Below are 17,241 nucleotides of genomic sequence, written 5' to 3'. Positions count from 1 at the left end.
GTTACAACCTGACCCTCTTCCAGGCCTGTTCTCTCTGGTTCCTGGCCTACTGGGGAGCCTCCACCACTAATTCTTGCCACCATGAACTCTGCCATGTTTTTTTTTTTTTGTTTTTTGTTTTTTGTTTCTGCCACGATGGAATGAGCCAAATAAATCTTTCCTTTAGGTTGTTTCTGTCAGGTATTTTGTCACAGTAGAAGAAAAACAGCTACTACAGGATCCTGGACATGTGTGTGGCAGCATCTTTGGATGCTTGTCCCTGGCAGCTGATACAGACTGATGATCTAGAGCTGCGGTTCTCAACCTTCCTAACCCTGCGAGCCTTTGATTGAGTTCCTCATGTTGTGGTGACCCCCAACCATAAAATCAATTTGTTGCTACTGTTATGATTCACAATGTAAATGTTTTTATTTACATTAGAAATAAATGAGATGGGAGTTTGCCAAAGGGGGGTCATGAGAGCTTTTGGTCTATACCATCATTACAATAAAGAATGACAGCACAAACAAAACTTACGGAATTTGCAGCCACAGCATAAAGAACTGTAGGTAATTGTGTAATGGTAAATAGATAATTGTGCTAAATATTTGTGATATTGTTCATAGTGTTCCCAAGTATAGGTAAAAAAACTGAAGCTAAAAATTGAGGCAATTGTATATGGAACTAGTAGAGTATAGATTTGAGCCCAGGTTATTGACTTACTAGATGCTTCAGTCTGATGGTACTATGTTAAAGTCAGCTGGCGGTCATTATAGGTCTTTTGCTTATATAGTATGTTTTCCAGTTTTGTGTTTTTTAATGGGATTCCTCTGTGTGCACAAATGTGTGTGCTTCTGCATTTGTATGAGTTTCTTTGGCTTTTTCCCCAGACAGGGTTTCTCTGTGTAGTCCTGGACATCCTGGGAACTCACTCTGTAGACCAGGCTGGCCTCAAACTCACAGAAATCTGAGGGCTTTGCCTCCTGAGTGCTGGGATAAAAGGTGTCTGCTACCACCACACAGCCAAAAATCATTCTACTTAAAGACTTCTTTATTTATGTATATGAGTGTTCTGTCTTCCTGTATACATCTTCAGGACAGAAGAGGGCATCAGATTACACTGAACTCAGGCCATCTGGAAAAGCAACCAGTGTTCTTAGCCACTGAGCCATCTCTCTAGCCCTGGCTCGCTCTCATCCCCATTTCTTTGTTTTGTCCTAGTCTAGTTTGTTTTATTGTTGTTGTTGTTATTATTTATATGCCTGTTTCTTTTCTAATGAGAGAAAGAAAGTGCGGATCTGGGTGGGTGGGAAGAAGTTGGGAGAAGGGAAACTGTAATCAGAATATATTGTATGGAAAAAATATATTTTCAATAAAAAATTCTTCTGTCTGGACTTTTGCCCTGACAAGTGAAATTAGCATTTAAGTCTACCATGTGATTTGGAGAGGTTTAATACTGCTATACTGTGCTTTCCTCCTGGGACCCTTGTGGTATCCTCCCAAATTGTTTCCATTTATCAGTTGGTCTCTTTCCTAATCATGGCTCAGGGATGGCTCATAGGAACATTCTAACTTAACATTTCCTTCTCCCAGGAAGAAAGCAGTTGGGGTCAGACTATTCTTAGCTGTGTATGGGACTGGCTGGGGACAAATTCTCAGACAATGAAATACCCACCCCATGACTCCTCCTAACCTATACCATCTCTCCTGAGATGGAGAGAAAACTTTTCATAAGACCCTGTGCTATCATCATCCCAATAGTCTGCAGGGGCAGGTCCTTGGCAGTAATACCATGGCCTAGACCAGTGGTCCTCAAGTGTGGTCTGAAGATCCATGGACATCTCTGAGGTGGCTGCAGGTGCTACATGAAAAGTAAATGCCCACTTCCATGTGTGTGTGATACAGGATTTTTGTGACAAGCTAACCCAAGTGGTACCTCACAGCAAAGGCAGACATGAAAGCCCAGGTGGCTTTAATTAGGCCAGATAGTCAAACATTTTTTTTAGTTTTGAAAATTGTGTTTATTTTCATGACAGTGTTACTTACTTTATGAGTTTGCTGTTATTTACAATGAATAAAGTACCATTTTTTTTCCGTTCTAATTACCAATATGGTAAATTGCTAGAAATAACCACAGAGAAAAGCTCCTTGGCATTCTCATAGTTTTTCTTCTTTTTATATTTATTTACTTATGTATCTGGGGTGTGTGTGTGTGTGTGTGTGTATGTGTGTGTGTGTGTGTACACACACATGTGCCACAGCATGAGTGTAGAGGGCGGGGCAACTTGTGAGAGTAGGTTCTTTTCTTCCACCATGTTTGTCCTGAGGACCAACGTCTGGTCGTCAGGCTTGGTGGCAAGCACATTTACCCACTGAGCCATCTCACTGGCCTCTCAGTAGTTTTTAAGTGTAAGAGGCTCAGGAACCTTGAAGTCTAAGAAACACTGGTTTAACTCATCCATGGGTTCCAAGAAGCCCACTGTCAGCAGCGTGGAGAGGAATTGGCAGAAGACCGATGGCCTGATACCTCTATTTATTCTAACGACATAATGTTTTGATCAGAATTTTCGAAGTGCTTACAGGAAACCCACTTTTGGGTTCTTTGTATTTAGAGAGAAGCAGGTTTTGTTGATTAGCTCTAGGATGTAGTGACAGTCTAAGGTCTGACCACCTCACCTTGAAAGGTGGTTTAAGAACAGAGACTTTTCCTGATAACCCCTGGGAAATAAGACTTTCCCAGGAAGGTAGGAATGCATTGCAAAGCTCTAGCTGAGTAGGGACTATGTCAAGAAGTCAAGGAAGTCAGTCTGTCTTTGGTCCTTCACAACACTCCGTCCTGGTCAGGGGCCCAACACCAAGCCAGTTCCTGTTTGTCGTAAGGCTCGTGACAGGGTAGCCATCTCCCGTTCCGTTGCTGTGCTGTCTAACTTGCTCTCTCTGAGCTCTTTTCTCTTTGGCCTTGGATTTGTCTTCACTTTTTTCTTTCTTTCTGGCTTCTGTTCGTCCTGGAACTCTGGCTTTTCCTCGCAGGCTGTGACAGCCTGCCCTGGATCTTGGATCTTGGTCTTTGTGCTGCTTTTGGCAGGAGTCTTTGTCCTAGCTCCAGCTCCATGGACTTGGATACTGGCCACTTGGCCAGCACTCTGGCCAGGCCAGCCCCATGGGATAATGTGGAAGAGTTGAGCAGAGATGACAGGATGGAGTGGACTGTTTATAGAAGTCCCTCTGTATAGCTTGGCACCCGAAGTGTGTTGTCATCTGTGAGGACCACAGAGATTTCTTCAAAGAGCCTGCCAGGGAGTGAGTTGCCTGCCAAGGGACTCCATGGCAGCTGCAGTCATGGTGCTGTTTATTTCTTGATACTGCAGCCATTCTTCATACATAAAATCTTTTTATTTGAAAACTTAATTACCGCGTTTGCAGTAAAGTGTTGTGTAAAAGGTAATGATAATTATGACTTATTACTATTGTTAGGTCCCTTCTATGTGCCAGGTGAGGTGATTCACTCTTTTAACAGTCATTTATTAGCTCCCACTGTGAGCTACACACCAAGAGGGAGAAAGTAAATTAGGTATTTGTGGAGCTTATATTTTAGTATAGGAAGAGGCACTATGGAGTAACAAACATATACATTTATGGTACATCAGACAGTGACAGACCCTGTCAATAAGACTTACACATAATAAATTGGAGAGAAAAAAGATAGAATTATCTTTATTATGACACAATCTTATAATAGAAAACCATAATAATTGCACAAAAATATGTTAGAACTCATAAATTCAGCAAAGTTGCAGGGTAGGATCAATATGTTTCCATTTCTATATGTTAAAATGCACAATAAAAAGAAAATTGATAATTTTATTTACAAAAGCATGAAAACTTCAAATTACTGAGGAATACAATTTTTCCTTTCTTTCTCTCTTTTCTGTTTTTGAGACAAGGCTTTGTTGGATAGCCCTGGCTGGCGTGGAACTCTCTATATAGACAGGGTTGATTTTGAACTCACAGAGATCTACTTCCTGCTCCTGCCTCCAGAGTGCTGGGATTAAGGGCGTGCACCAGCCTGCCTGGCTTACAATTTATACCTTTTGTGCATCAAGGATGATATGGTTTGAGTGTATGAAAGTTAAGGTCCGCCATAGCAGTAGTGAGTGGTGGGGCTCTGAGGAGATGGTTGGACCATGAAGACTCTTCTCCCGTACTAGTCAGGGTTCTCTCTAGAGGAACGGAGTTGATAGACTCAACATCTCCGGGTAAGAGGAATGCTTACAGACTGTGGTCCAGCTAGTCCAGCAACGGCTGTCTACCAATGAAAAGTTCAAGAATCCATAGTTGTTCAGTCCACTAGGCTGCATGTCTCAACTGAAGTCGGCTCTAATGCCAGTGAAGGAATGCACTTGTCAGTGAGAGCAAAAAGACAAAGCACAAAGCTTCCTTCTTCTTCCACACCCTTTATATTGGCTGCCACCCAGAAGGTGTGGCCCAGGTTAAAGGCGGATTGGCACACTTCAAATGATTTAGTTAAGAAAAATTCCCTCACAGGTGTACCCAGCTGCTTGGGTTTTTGTCAATTTAAGACGTAGTAGGGTTGGCAACCAAGAAGAGCCATGGTAGCTCCCATTGAAAGGTTAATGCCGCTGTCTCAGGTTTGGTTGGCTATGGGAGTTGGTTCTTCATAAAGGTGCATTTTGGATTTTGCCTCCCACCATGGATGATTTAGCAGGAGGCTTGGATGTCAGCCTTGAACTGGCCCCGTAACTATAACCATAAGAAATGAACTTCTAGTCTTTATAAACTACCCACTCCCAGATGTTCTGTGATAGCAGCACGGATGGACTAAAGGGACACTGGCACCAGAGTGAAGAGACAGGCCGCGGGATGGGGCAAAACACTTGCAAATCACACTCCTAAGATATCCACAAAATGCAAAGAACTCCTACAACTCAATAACAAACAGCTGTGCTAAATAACCGATGACATGATCTTATATGTAGAAAGCAATGATAATTTGTTTTAAAATGGCCAAAGGCCTTGAAAAAAACCTTTCCTTAGTGAAAATATACAAATGACCAATTAGTGTACTGAATGATGCCTGGTATCACTAATCATTAGGGAGCTGAAGACCAAACCTTCAGTGAGATACATATCCTTTCCCACCCTTTAACACTGCTGCCTATTAAAAAAAAAAAAAGGTGAGACAATCCTTCAAGGATGGGAAAATGTGGCCCCTTAGGTATTTCTGGTGCTGGGGTGAGAATGTGACGTCCTCTAGCCTCTGTTTAGTGGTATTTCCTTAAAAATTAAACATTTATTTAAAAATTAAATCATATGATATAGAAATCTCATTTCTTGCTATATGCCACAAAAAGTGAAAGTAGAGTCAGGCAACGATTTGTATATGTTTGTATGTATGTGTGTATGTATGTATGAATGTATGTATGCATGTATGTATGTATGTGTATGTATGTATAGTTTGGTCAGAGTTCTTCGGAGGAACAAGGCTTTCTTTGGGACTTCCTCATGTGAGGCTGCTTCTAGAAGGTACTGCTGCTTATCAGTTAATTCTTCCAGGAAACGCCCCCCACAGACTCACTCTGAAGCTTGCTCCCTAGTTGATCCCAGACCCAAGCAAGCTGACAAGGGACATTTACCGTCACACCACATTAACAGTACAGCCGAGCACAATAGCTGATCCCTGACAGCAGAGAGGAATGAACACAACAAGGCATGCAATGAAAACAACAGTTTTTAAAAGTAAGGGAAACTGGACACCTGTCACCTGGATGACTCTTGCAGACATTACTCCTAAATAGAATGAGGATGTCACAAGAGGACATTTACTCTATGTGAAATGTGTGTAGTTGTCAGATTCAGGGAGATGAGAGGTTAGAACAGTGGTTATCATGGGCTGAGGAAAAGGAGGATGAGAAGATTTTTTTAACAAGTTTGGATTGTCACTTTGGGACAATTAAAAAGTTCTAGAGATGGATGGGGTTGGCTTCAGGGTATTGTAAGTATACTTAATGCCACAGGGCTGGATACTTAAAAATAGTCAAAAAAGTAATTTTTAGATGATATGCTCATACTAACTGAATTCCTAAAAGTCAAGCATGGGAAAGCACTGGGACAAATAGAAGGATATATGGATACCTCACAATTGGGTGGCCTGGAGAAATGCCTGAAGGGTCAGGAGTGGGCTGGGTGGAGGCTAGGATGATAAATACGTATATGGAGTTGGCATCCCAAAGGAGGACCATGATGCTCAGTGGGGAGGTGTGCTGTGAGTGGAGAGAAGGAAGCATTGATGAACCAGGGATGAAGTGGGTTATGTGGCAGTGAAGGGCCTTATAAGGAGTTTGGTGTTTCTCAGAGTGAATAAAATGGGGAGCTTCTAGAAGGACTGAGTGGAGTAGGGCGTGATCTGATATTTTACCAGGAGCCTTCCTAACTGCTGGGCTTGAGACTCTACAAGGGGAAGGACCGAAAAGGAAATGAGTTGAGGGGACGTTTCAGTCCCCTGAGAGAGCTGGTGCTGGCCAGGACCAGACTGACCTTAGTCAGTGACTGAATTAGAGCTTCATCTGAAATCCTATTGAAAAAGTAGAAGGATCCACAGATGGATGGATGGACACAAAGGGGAGAGAAGTGTGAAGACTATTCTGTGCTTGGCTTGACGTTAAGTCAGGAGTAGTCTTTAGTTATAATCAGAAATTTGAGACGTATAGGGATAGGGTGCAGGACACTGTGAGTACAAGGGTGAATTAAGTGCTGCGAAGCTGGATGGAGCCCCAAACGTGTCAACAGAGAAAAGGAGGTTCAAGGACTGAGTCTGGTGGATTCTGGAAAGGATCAGAGTGGAGACAGGGTGGGGGGTGGGGCATGGACATGACAGAGTGACCAGAGAAATAGGCCACAAGCGTTAGAGAGCTGAAAATGATTTTCATATGTTATATGATACGCTGTAAAACTGGGCATGGTGATACGCACAAGTACCCCAGTAATCTCAGCATCAGAGAGCTGAGGCAGGAGGATAAAAAACTCAAGGCTACTTTGGACTTCATGACAAAGTATTGTCTCAAAAACAAACAAGCCAAACCAACCAACCAACCAACCAACCAACCAACCAACCAACCAACCAACCTCCTCCTAAGAATATCATAAGATAAACACTATTCTCTATTTGGCAGGCCACAGGCCATGGGGCTAATGATTAGAGAAAAGGGTTAACTTATCTACAGTTAAATGCTAGAAGGAACAGAGGCAAAAAGTCAAACTATTCCTGATTGATTTCATAGCCCAAATGGGGTAAAGCTCCACCCCACACAGTTTCTGTTTTGATGTGGGGCCTGGGAGAACAGAACTGCATAACTCAAGAGAAGTAGGAGGCATTCTCTGCCTTTCAAGTGTCCACCCATCTAGCCAGAGCTAATGTGGAGTAGCTAAGTGAGGGACTGTGCAAAGTCAGCCCACCGGGGCACACTGGGATGAATCCTGGCCGTGGGAAGTGACAAAGGCTTCGAATGGTACCTTTATGTAGTTACATGGGGGTAGAGAGTAGCTACACTAATGATGGTTTCTGGACAGAAGCCATCTGACTTTTCAATGTGGGGGGTGAGCTGCTGTGATTTGGGTATGGATAACACTGTGGCAAAGGTAGGCCTGAATACAGGACCCAAGGCCAAGCATCAGAATCTGTCATCAGGACCAGTAAGCAGGCAAGGGATGTCATGTAGGCGGAGAAGTCAGGTGTCAGGTTTATGCTGGCACATCTGGCTAAGGTCATGACTTCTGGGCCATATTGGGCTTTACCACCATACTGCTAATTTCTCTGGCTCCTGCACTGGGATTAGCTTTTTCTTAGGCCATGTACCAACTCTGTTTCTTCACCTTTTACTGACATTGTTAAGCTTGGAGGAGTCAAACAATTAGAGATTGTAGGAAAATTCACGTTGTTACAGTAAGGCACATTCACTGCAGAAAAATTAAAATTATACACTCACGTACAGACTAATAATACCATATATAACCGTTAGTGGGCTTCTGTATGCTAGTGTTGTCTTTTTTAGTGCACAAATATATATTTGTATATTGCTTTTAAACTTAATTTTCTGTCCCATTTTGGATCCAGATAAATGAGGATTCATACTTGGCTTCTTCATTGAGAAACCCAAGACCTTGGGTGATTTTCTTGCTTCTCTGAGTCACCTTAAAGGGCTTATGAGAGGATAAAATGATGTCCTATGGGTTAGTTTCTTCAGATGCTAATTGGGCAACATCAAGTGTTGAATGAGCACTCAATGATATTATGACTTACCATGCAGTTTTTAAGTAGCAATGTTTTCATTTTTCAAAAATGTGAAGTGACTTGAGCAATATTTGCCCAAAGGCAAAATAGATAAGCAATAATTAATTTGCATTAAGATTGTTGCCAGACGCTGTACTTTGCACTAACGGGAAAGAAACCTAATGTGTCAAGCTGGTAAGGCCAGTAAGATGAATTCATTATCACATGCTGCCAGTATTGACTAAAGCTGTGATTACTCTTTAGTTGGACTAATTTCCAAGTGTAGGTAGATGACTAGGGGCTCAGAAGGAGGCATCTGCTGCCAAGGGAACATATATCATGCGTAAGGCGAGAATTTGGAAGAATCATACTTTGTTGGAATGCTGCAGTAATGTTTTCACAAAATAAAAAAACCACCCTCAGATAAAACCATGGAGCGTCACTTTTTTTCAGTCCTGTCCTGGCTCTTTCTGGAGTAGTGAAAGCTCCTGGGAGAACAGAAGTACACGGCTACAGTTTTTGTTACCAAATGTTTGCAGTGCTCTGTGCAGACACTCTGCTCTGGAATCCTACTAATCACACGGGACACGCAAGCCAGACATGGAGGCTGCACGGAGACTGGGATGGTAACCCGGGTCAATCGAGGCTTTTATTTGTTGGGGGTGAGGGGGGAAGGTATGCCATGAGACTGATTTTGGAGGTGTTTTGGTGCCGCCATCACAGTTGTTTATGGGTTGATTCCAAACACATGTACAACGGACCTGGGATGGCTAAAGCAGTTCTGTAGTAGAGCGAAGCTGGTGGGTTCTCATTACATGACTTCAAGGCTCATAGGAAGCTTCTAAGAGTATGTGACTCCGATATAAGAAAAGACAGATACATCAAGGGAACAGAATAGAGAGCACTGACAGAAATGTACAGCAGCTAATGTATTCTTTTTTTTTTAGATGAAAATAACTTTTTGTATCTTTTTTTATTAAACATTTTTTATTTTTTACATATACATTTATATTATTACACACACATATATAATAAACTACCTATAGCAAGAAGAACTGTGACACAATCAGGAATTATATAAGTGCTACACTGTTAGTGTTTTGCCTATTTGTATTTGACAGCCCTGAAGAAAACATCTTTCCTATCTTGGTCTAAAATTCTGAATGTAAACCAATCTCCATCACATCTTGTTATTATCAACTTAAAACATCTGTCTAGACCTAAAAACATCTTAACCCCTAAACAACTAAGCTTCATTGTAAAACTAAGCTATCTGGTCTTCAACTCCATCAGAGACTTGAAAAGGAATACACTTGATTACCTGAGTGTGCTGGGAGTGCAGCTTAGTAGCTTTCCAAATGAGAAGCTGACAGAGACAATTTGGTACCTGAATAGTCACCCAAAACTATATAATGTTGGAGCATCTTCTTCAGCCTTCTGGCCCAATATATCTGACAGACATATTTGTGAGGTAAGAACTATTGAGGACTTGCTTACCTTGTCTTGGCAGAGTTTGGCTGTTGACTCTGCCTGCATCCAAGCTTGCCCTTTCCTAGGCAGAATTCTGTCTGTGGTAGAAATAAGGACATTTTCCCCAGTGGCTTGTTTGCCATATTTGAATCCATCTCCATAGGGAGGTTCTTTGATGCTCACCATCCTCTTTGAGATAGGCTAGGTGTTGCCAGGAGTTAACCTGTCTCATTGTCAGTGAATCTTTAAAATAATAAAAACATTTTTAAATGCCATATTCTGCATGTCTCTGAGGTTTTTGAAGACATTATCTAATTATCCTACCTTATCTTTTTATAAAATCATATCTATCTGTTGCACCTAAGATGTAGACTAGTAATTGACCATGATTTGATCAACTAAAAATTAACTTGTATAACTTATTTATCCTAAACAGCCTGCAGTAGCACTTTCAAAATATTGGAGGTAAACCTTGTATTATAATTGAGTTATATGGGTACAATACCTCATATTAGAGTAGAAGTATATGCATAATGTGTGTGAAGAATAATCTTACATTTGAATTCTATACTACTGTGCCTAGAATTAAACTCATTTGCATCTATATACGAAATTCTATACCAATGAATTAAAATAACCTGTGGGTGACAATTGAGGCATTAAGCTGAGGAATAGATTCACTAATCTACTTTTTGTTCTATCTTACCTATATATTTTTATATTCCCCCTTCTTTCTTTTCAATCCATATCTCCAAACCTAAAAATGTAAGATAAAGGAAAAGAGAGACATCACTGAGTCTAACCTTGTTTTCTCTCTAAATAAGACCAATAATAACTTGTAACCAACTCCCATTGAAAATAACCCTCTATAGCCCAAGAAAGCAACCAAAAACCTACCTGACCCCCTTAAAGGAAGTGGGGTGTTGTTCTCTTAAGGTTTCTCCTGGCTGATTTGGGACAAACAATACCCTTGTAGGGGCCCAAATAAAATTGGGGAAAAGGTTAAACAAGCTAAGAATAGTATTTGTGCTCCAATTTCTAAATGTTGAGAAATTCCTGGCTTAATTAGACTCCTGTGTGGGACAGTCTGAAGTGCTGTCTATTCCAATTGGGATTGGAAGCTTTCTTTGAAGGTGTCCTGGGAGCTGCCTTGTTCTGATGAGGAACAGCAACTGAAGCACTTGGTGCTGGAGCATGAAGGATGCAGGATGTCAGTGTCCAGCTTGCTGAGAAGAATGAATCCTGTCAGGTCTGATCCAACGTCAGTGTCAGGTTATTTTGTTCTGAAAGCATTTAATTTCTCACAAGCATTATACAGTCCTAAAATTATAAGTGTATAAGGTGTGCATGATGCACAGAACAATTAAGGCCGGTTTTTGCTCTTTGTATGAGCAGAGAAAAGACATCTGTAAATCTTCATTCATGCCATATGAAGAATGTCATCTAATAGTAATTCATAGGGATTGTGTAGCCAACAAGAAGCAGTGTCTACGCCTAGACATTCATGTCTCAGCCAGGCTCAGAGCTAGTCCCATATACTGGGATTAGCAATATAAGTTACCTGCTTGTTCTGCAGCTTAAATTATTCATATCCTGATTGTATCCTCCTCCCTATCTACTCTCCCTCCCTCAGTCCTCAGAAAGGGGAGCCCTCCTCCCCTAACATCTGACCTCAGCCTATAAAGTCTCATCTGTATTAGCTGTAATCACTTCCTCTGTAGCCTGGCAAGGCCATATACCAGGGGAAGTGATGTAACTTTGGTGGCCAGAGTACATGTCTAAAGTAGTTCCTCCTCTCCCCTTGTGGGACCCACAGGGAGACTGTGCTACTACATCTAAGCAGAGGGGAATAGGGGGAAAATGGGAGTGAGGGAGGAATGGGAAGATACAAGGGCTGACCTAACAATTGTGATGTAATATGAATAATTTAAGAAAATATACTTAAAATTAAAAAAACAAAGAAATAGGCTGGTTGAGATCAATGGGTTGAATCAAAGACCCAGAAATAAACCCACATGCTTATGGACACTTGATTTTTTACAAAGGAAAAAATATAGCATCTTTAACAAATGGTGCTGGTCTAACTGAATGGCTACATCATACATGGTCCTTGGTTGATGGTTCAGTCTCTGTGTTGTAGTGTAGTTATCCTGTATTGTGTGGCTAATATCCGCTTATGAGTGAGTGTATACCATGCGTGGCTTTCTGGGTCTGGGTTACCTCACTTGGGATGATCTTTTCTAGTTCCATCCACTTGTCTGCAAATTTCAAGATTTTCTTGTTTTTAACAGCTGAATAGTATTCCATTGTGTAAAAGTACCACAGTTCCTTTATCCATTCTTCGGTTGAGGGACATCTTGTTTGCAGATTCTGGCTATTTGAATAAAGCTGCTATGAACATAGTTGAGCAAATGTCCTTGTTGTATGGTGGAGCATCTTTCGGGTATATTCCCAGGAGTGGTATGGCTGGGTCCTGAGATAGAGTTATTCCTAATTTCCCGAGAAAGCACTAGATTGATTTTCAAAGTGGTTGTACAAGTTTGCACTCCCACCAGCAAGGGAGGAGTGTTCCCCTTTCTCTACACCCTCTCCAGAATGTGCTGTCACCTGAGTTTTTGGTATTAGCCATTCGGATAGGTGTAAGATGGAATCTCAGAGTCATTTTGAGTTGTATTTCCCTGATAACTAGGGATGTTGAGCATTTCTTTAAGTGTTTCTCAGCATTTCAATATTCCTCTGTTGAGAATTCTCTTTAGTTTTGTATCCCATTTTAAAAATTGGATTATTTGGTTTGGTGGTGTATAATTTCTTGAGTTCCTTATATATTTTGGATATTAGCCCTTTGTCAGATGGAGGGTTGGTGAAGGTCTTTTCCCAGTCTGTAGGCTGTCATTTTGTTCTGTTGATAGTGTATTTCGCCTTACAGAAGCTTTTCAGTTTCATGAGTTTCCATTTATTAATGGTTGATCTTAGGGCCTGAGCTGTTGATGTTCTGTTCAGGAAGTTGTCTCCTGTGCCAATGAGCTCTTCTAGCAGATTTAGTGTGTCTGATTTTTATGTTGAGGTCTTTAATCCATTTGGACTTCAGTTTTGTGCAGGGTGATAAATATGGATCTATTTTTATTTTTCTACATGTAGCCATCCAGTTAGACCAGCACCATTTGTTAAAGATGCTATATTTTTTCCTTTGTAAAAAATCAAGTGTCCATAAGCATGTGGGTTTATTTCTGGGTCTTTGATTCAACCCATTGATCTCAACCAGCCTATTTCTTTGTTTTTTTAATTTTTAAGTATATTTTATTAAATTATTCATATTACATCACAATTGTTAGGTCAGCCCTTGTATCTTCCCATTCCTCTCTCACTCTCATTTTCCCCCTATTCCCCTCCTCTATGACTGTGACTGAGGGGGACTTCCTCCCCCTGTATATGCTCATAGGGTATCAAGTCTCTTCTTGGTAGCCTGCTATCCTTCCTCTGAGTGCTGCCAGGCCTCCCCATCCAGGGAACGTGGTTAAATATGGAACACTAGAGTTCATGTGAAAGTCAGTTCCCACTCTCCACTCAGTTGTGGAGAATGTCCTGTGCATTGGCTAGATCTGAGTAGGGGTTCAAAGTTTACTGCATGTATTGTCCTTGGCTGGTGCCATAGTTTGAGCAGGACCCCTGGGCCCAGATCCACCCATCATAATGTTCTTCTTGTAGGTTTTTAGGACACTCTGGATCCTTCTATTTCCCCATTCTCCCATACTTCTCTCACCTAGAGTTACAGTAGGATGGCCTCCCCTCTGTCCCACTTTCCAGGTAAGTGAAGACTTTCATGGGACATGCCCCTTGGGCTAGTGTCCAGATATAAGTGAGTATATACCATTTGACTCTTTCTGCTTCTGGGTTAACTCACTCATTATGATCATTTCTAGTTCAATCCATTTGTCCACAAATTTCTGGAATTCCTTGTTTTTAATATCTGAGTAATATTCCATAGTGTAAATGTACCACAGTTTCTTCATCATTCTTCTACTGAGGGGCACTTAGGATGTTTCCATGTTCTTGCTATTATGAATAAGGCTGCTATGAACACGGTTGAACATACATCCTTGTTGTGTGCTAGAGCATCTTCTGGGTATATTCCAAGGAATGGAGTATCTGGGTCTTAAGGAAGCCTTATTTTCAGTTTTCTGAGATAGCACCAGATAGAACCACCCAATTTCTATGCCAGTACCATGTTCTTTTTAATACCGTTGCTCTATAGTACAGCTTGAGATCTGGCATGGAGATTCCTCCAGGTCTTTTATTGTACAGGATGTGGGTTTTTTTTTCCATATGAAGTTGAAAGTTGATCTTTCAAGGTCAGTAAAGAATTGTCTAGGTATTTTAATGGGAATTGCATTGAATCAGTAGATTGCTTTTGGTAAGATGGCCAATTTTAGTATGCTGATTCTCCCGATCCATGAGCATGGAAGATCTTTCTATCTTCTGAAATCTTCTTCAAATTCCTCTTCAAAGATTTGAAATTCTTTTCATATAAATCTTCCACTTTCTTGGTTAGAGTTACACCAAGATACTTTATATTATTTGTGGCTATTGTGAAGGGTGTAGTTTCCCTAACTTCTTTCTCAGCCTGTTTGTCACTTGTATATAGGAGGGCCATTGATTTTTTTTTTGAGTTGATTTTGTATCCAACCACTTTGCTGAAGGTGTTTATTAGCTGTAGGAGTTCCTTGATAGAATTTTTGGAGCCATTTATGTGTATATACTATCATATTACCTGCAAATAGTGATAGTTTGACTATTTCTTTTCTGATTTGTATCCCCTTGACCTCCCTTAGTTGTCTTATTGCTCTAGCTAGGACTTTGAGTACTATATTAAAAAGATACAGAGAGCATGGACAACCTTGTCTTGCCCCTGATTTCAGTGGAATTGATTTAAGTTTTTCTCCATTTAGTTTGATGTTGCCTATAGGCTTGCTGTATAGTGCCTTTATTATGTTTAGGCATGTGCCTGTATCCCTGTTATCTCCAGGACTTTTCACATGAATGGGTGTTGGATTTTGTCAAATGCTTTTTTGGCATCTAAGGAGATGATTATGTGGTTTTGGTCTTTCAGTTTGTTTATATGATGAATTACATGGATGGATTTCCATATATTGAACCACCCCTGCATGCCTGGGGTGAACCCTACTTGGTCATGGTGAATGATAGTTTTTATGTGTTCTTAAATTTGGTTTGTGTATTTTTGCATCAATGTTCATAAGAGAAATTGTTCTGAAATTTTCTTTCTTGAGTCTTTCTGTGGTTTAGGTATCAAGGTGACTGTGGCCTCATAGAATGAGTTTGGTAATGTTTTTTCTGTTTCTATTTTATGGAATAGTTTGAAGAGAATTGGTATTAGCTCTTCTCTGAAGGTCTGGTAGAATTCTGCACTGAATCCATCTGGTCCTGGCTTTTTTTTTTTTTTTTTGTGGGAGACTTTTGATGACTGTCTCTATTTCCTTAGGTGTGATAGGACTATTCAATTCATTTACCTGATCTTGATTCAATTTTGGTAGTTGGTAGCTATCAAGAAAATTGTTCATTTCATTTAGGTTTTTAAATCTTGTTGCATATAGGCTTTTGAAGTAAGACCTGATGATTCTTTGGATTTCCTCAGTGTCTTGTCGTTATGTTTCCTTTTTCATTTCTGATTTGTTGATTTGAATACTCTCCCTCTGCCTTTTAGTTAGTTTGGCTAAATGTTTGTCAATATTGTTGATTTTCTCAAAGAACCAGCTCTTGGTTTCATTGATTCTTTGAATTGTTTTCTTTGTTTCTAATTTATTGATTTTTAGGCCTGAGTTTGATGATTTCCAGCCACCTACTCCTGTTCGGTATGTCTGCTTTTTTTTTGTTCGAGAACTTTCAGGTGTACTGTTAAGTTGCTAGTTATGGAATCTCTCTGTTTTTTTTGTTTTGTTTTGTTTTGTTTTTTATAAAGGCACTTGGTACTATGAGCTTCCCTCTTAGTACTGCTTTCATTGTGTCCCATAAGTTTGGGTATGTTATGCCTTCAGTTTCATTGAATTCTAGGAAGTTTTAAATTTCCCTTTTTATTTCATTCCTTACCCAGATGTCATTGAGTAGAGAGTTGTTCAGCTTCCACTAGTTTGTAGGCTTTTGGTTGTTTCTTTTGTTGTTGAGTTCCATCTTTAATCCATGGTGGTCTGATAAGATGCAAGGGATTATTTCAATTTTTCTTGTATCTGTTGAGGTTTGCTTTGTGGCCAAGTATGTGATCAATTTTGAAGAAGGTTCCATGAGGTGCTGAAAAGGAGGTGTATTCTTTTGTATTTGGATGAAATGTTCTGCAGCTATGAGTTAGGTCCATTTGTTTCATGATGTCTATTACTTTCCTTGTTTCTCCATTTAGTTTCTGTCTCGATGATCTGTTTATTGAGGAGAGAGGTGTGTTGAAGTCTCCCACTATTAAAGTATGGGGTTCAATGTGTGGTTTATGCTTTAGTAGTGTTTCTTTTACAAATGTGGGTACTCCTGCATTTGGGGCATAGATGTTCAGAACTGAGACATCATCTTGGTGTATTTTTTCTTTGACGAGGATGCAGTGACCTTCCCCATCTCTTCTGATTAGTTTTGGTTGAAAGTCTGTTTTATCAGACACTAGAATGGCTACTCCAGCTTGCTTCTTGGGTCTGTTTGATTGGAATACAATTTTCCAACCCTTTACTCTCAGGTAATATCTATCTTTATTGCTGAGGTGTGTTTCCTGTATGCAGCAGAATGATAGAATCCTGTTTTCTCATCTGTTCTGTCAGCCTGTGTCTTTTTACTAGGGAGTTGAAGCCATTGATGTTAAGAGATATTAATGACCAGTGGTTGTTAGTTCCTTTTGTTCTGATGTTGGTGGTGGTAGAGTGTGTGTGTTTCTGTGTTTAGGATTTGTGGATGTGGAGTTATTTGTTTCCCATTTTCCTGGGTGTAGTTAGCCTTCTTGAGTTGGAGTTTTCCTTCTAGTACCTTCTGTATGGCTGGACTTGTGGTTAGGTATTGGTTGAACTTGATTTTGTCTTGGAATATCTTGTTTTCTCCATCTATGGTGATTGAAAGTTTTGCTGGGTCTAGTAGTCTGGGTTGGCACCTGTGGTCTCTTAATGTTTGCATGACTTCCATCCAGGCCTTTCTCGTTTTCATAGTCTTTGTTGAGAAGTCAGGTGTAATTCTGATGGGATATGTGACTTGACCTTTTTCTCTTGCAGCTCTTAATATTCTTTCTTTGTTCTGTACACTTAATGTTTTGATTTTTATGTGGTGGGAAGATTTCCTTTTTGGTCAAATTTATTTGGAGGTCTGTAGGCTTCTTGTATGCTTATGGGCATTTCTTTCTTTAGGTTGGGGAAGTTTCCATCTATGATTTTGTTGTAAATGTTTTCTGGGCCTTGGAGTTGGAGTCTTCTTCTTCTGTTCCTATTATTCTTAGATTTGGTCTTTTTTACAGTGTCCCAGATTTCTTG

The 17,241-nt window shown here is 40.4% G+C and overlaps 1 protein-coding gene across 1 annotated transcript in view; it reads left to right on the top strand.

Moving 5' to 3' along the window:
* Window positions 1–3,168: 3,168 nt before the first annotated feature.
* ACOXL (acyl-CoA oxidase like) overlaps window positions 3,169–17,241 on the top strand; it is a gene marked incomplete at its 5' end in the record, with an annotated part of 266,082 nt that continues 252,009 nt past the window's right edge. The window contains 2 exon segments of the mRNA XM_084774531.1: window positions 3,169–3,240; window positions 3,244–3,321. Of these exon segments, the coding sequence (XP_084630657.1) occupies window positions 3,169–3,240; window positions 3,244–3,321 (150 nt within the window).

This window comes from Acomys minous (genome assembly GCF_964271855.1).
Source record: "Acomys minous genome assembly, chromosome: 3".
Classification (NCBI taxonomy): Eukaryota; Metazoa; Chordata; class Mammalia; order Rodentia; family Muridae; genus Acomys; species Acomys minous.
The sequence above is the reverse complement of the archived record's forward strand: the minus strand, read 5'-3'. Positions and strand labels throughout refer to the sequence as shown.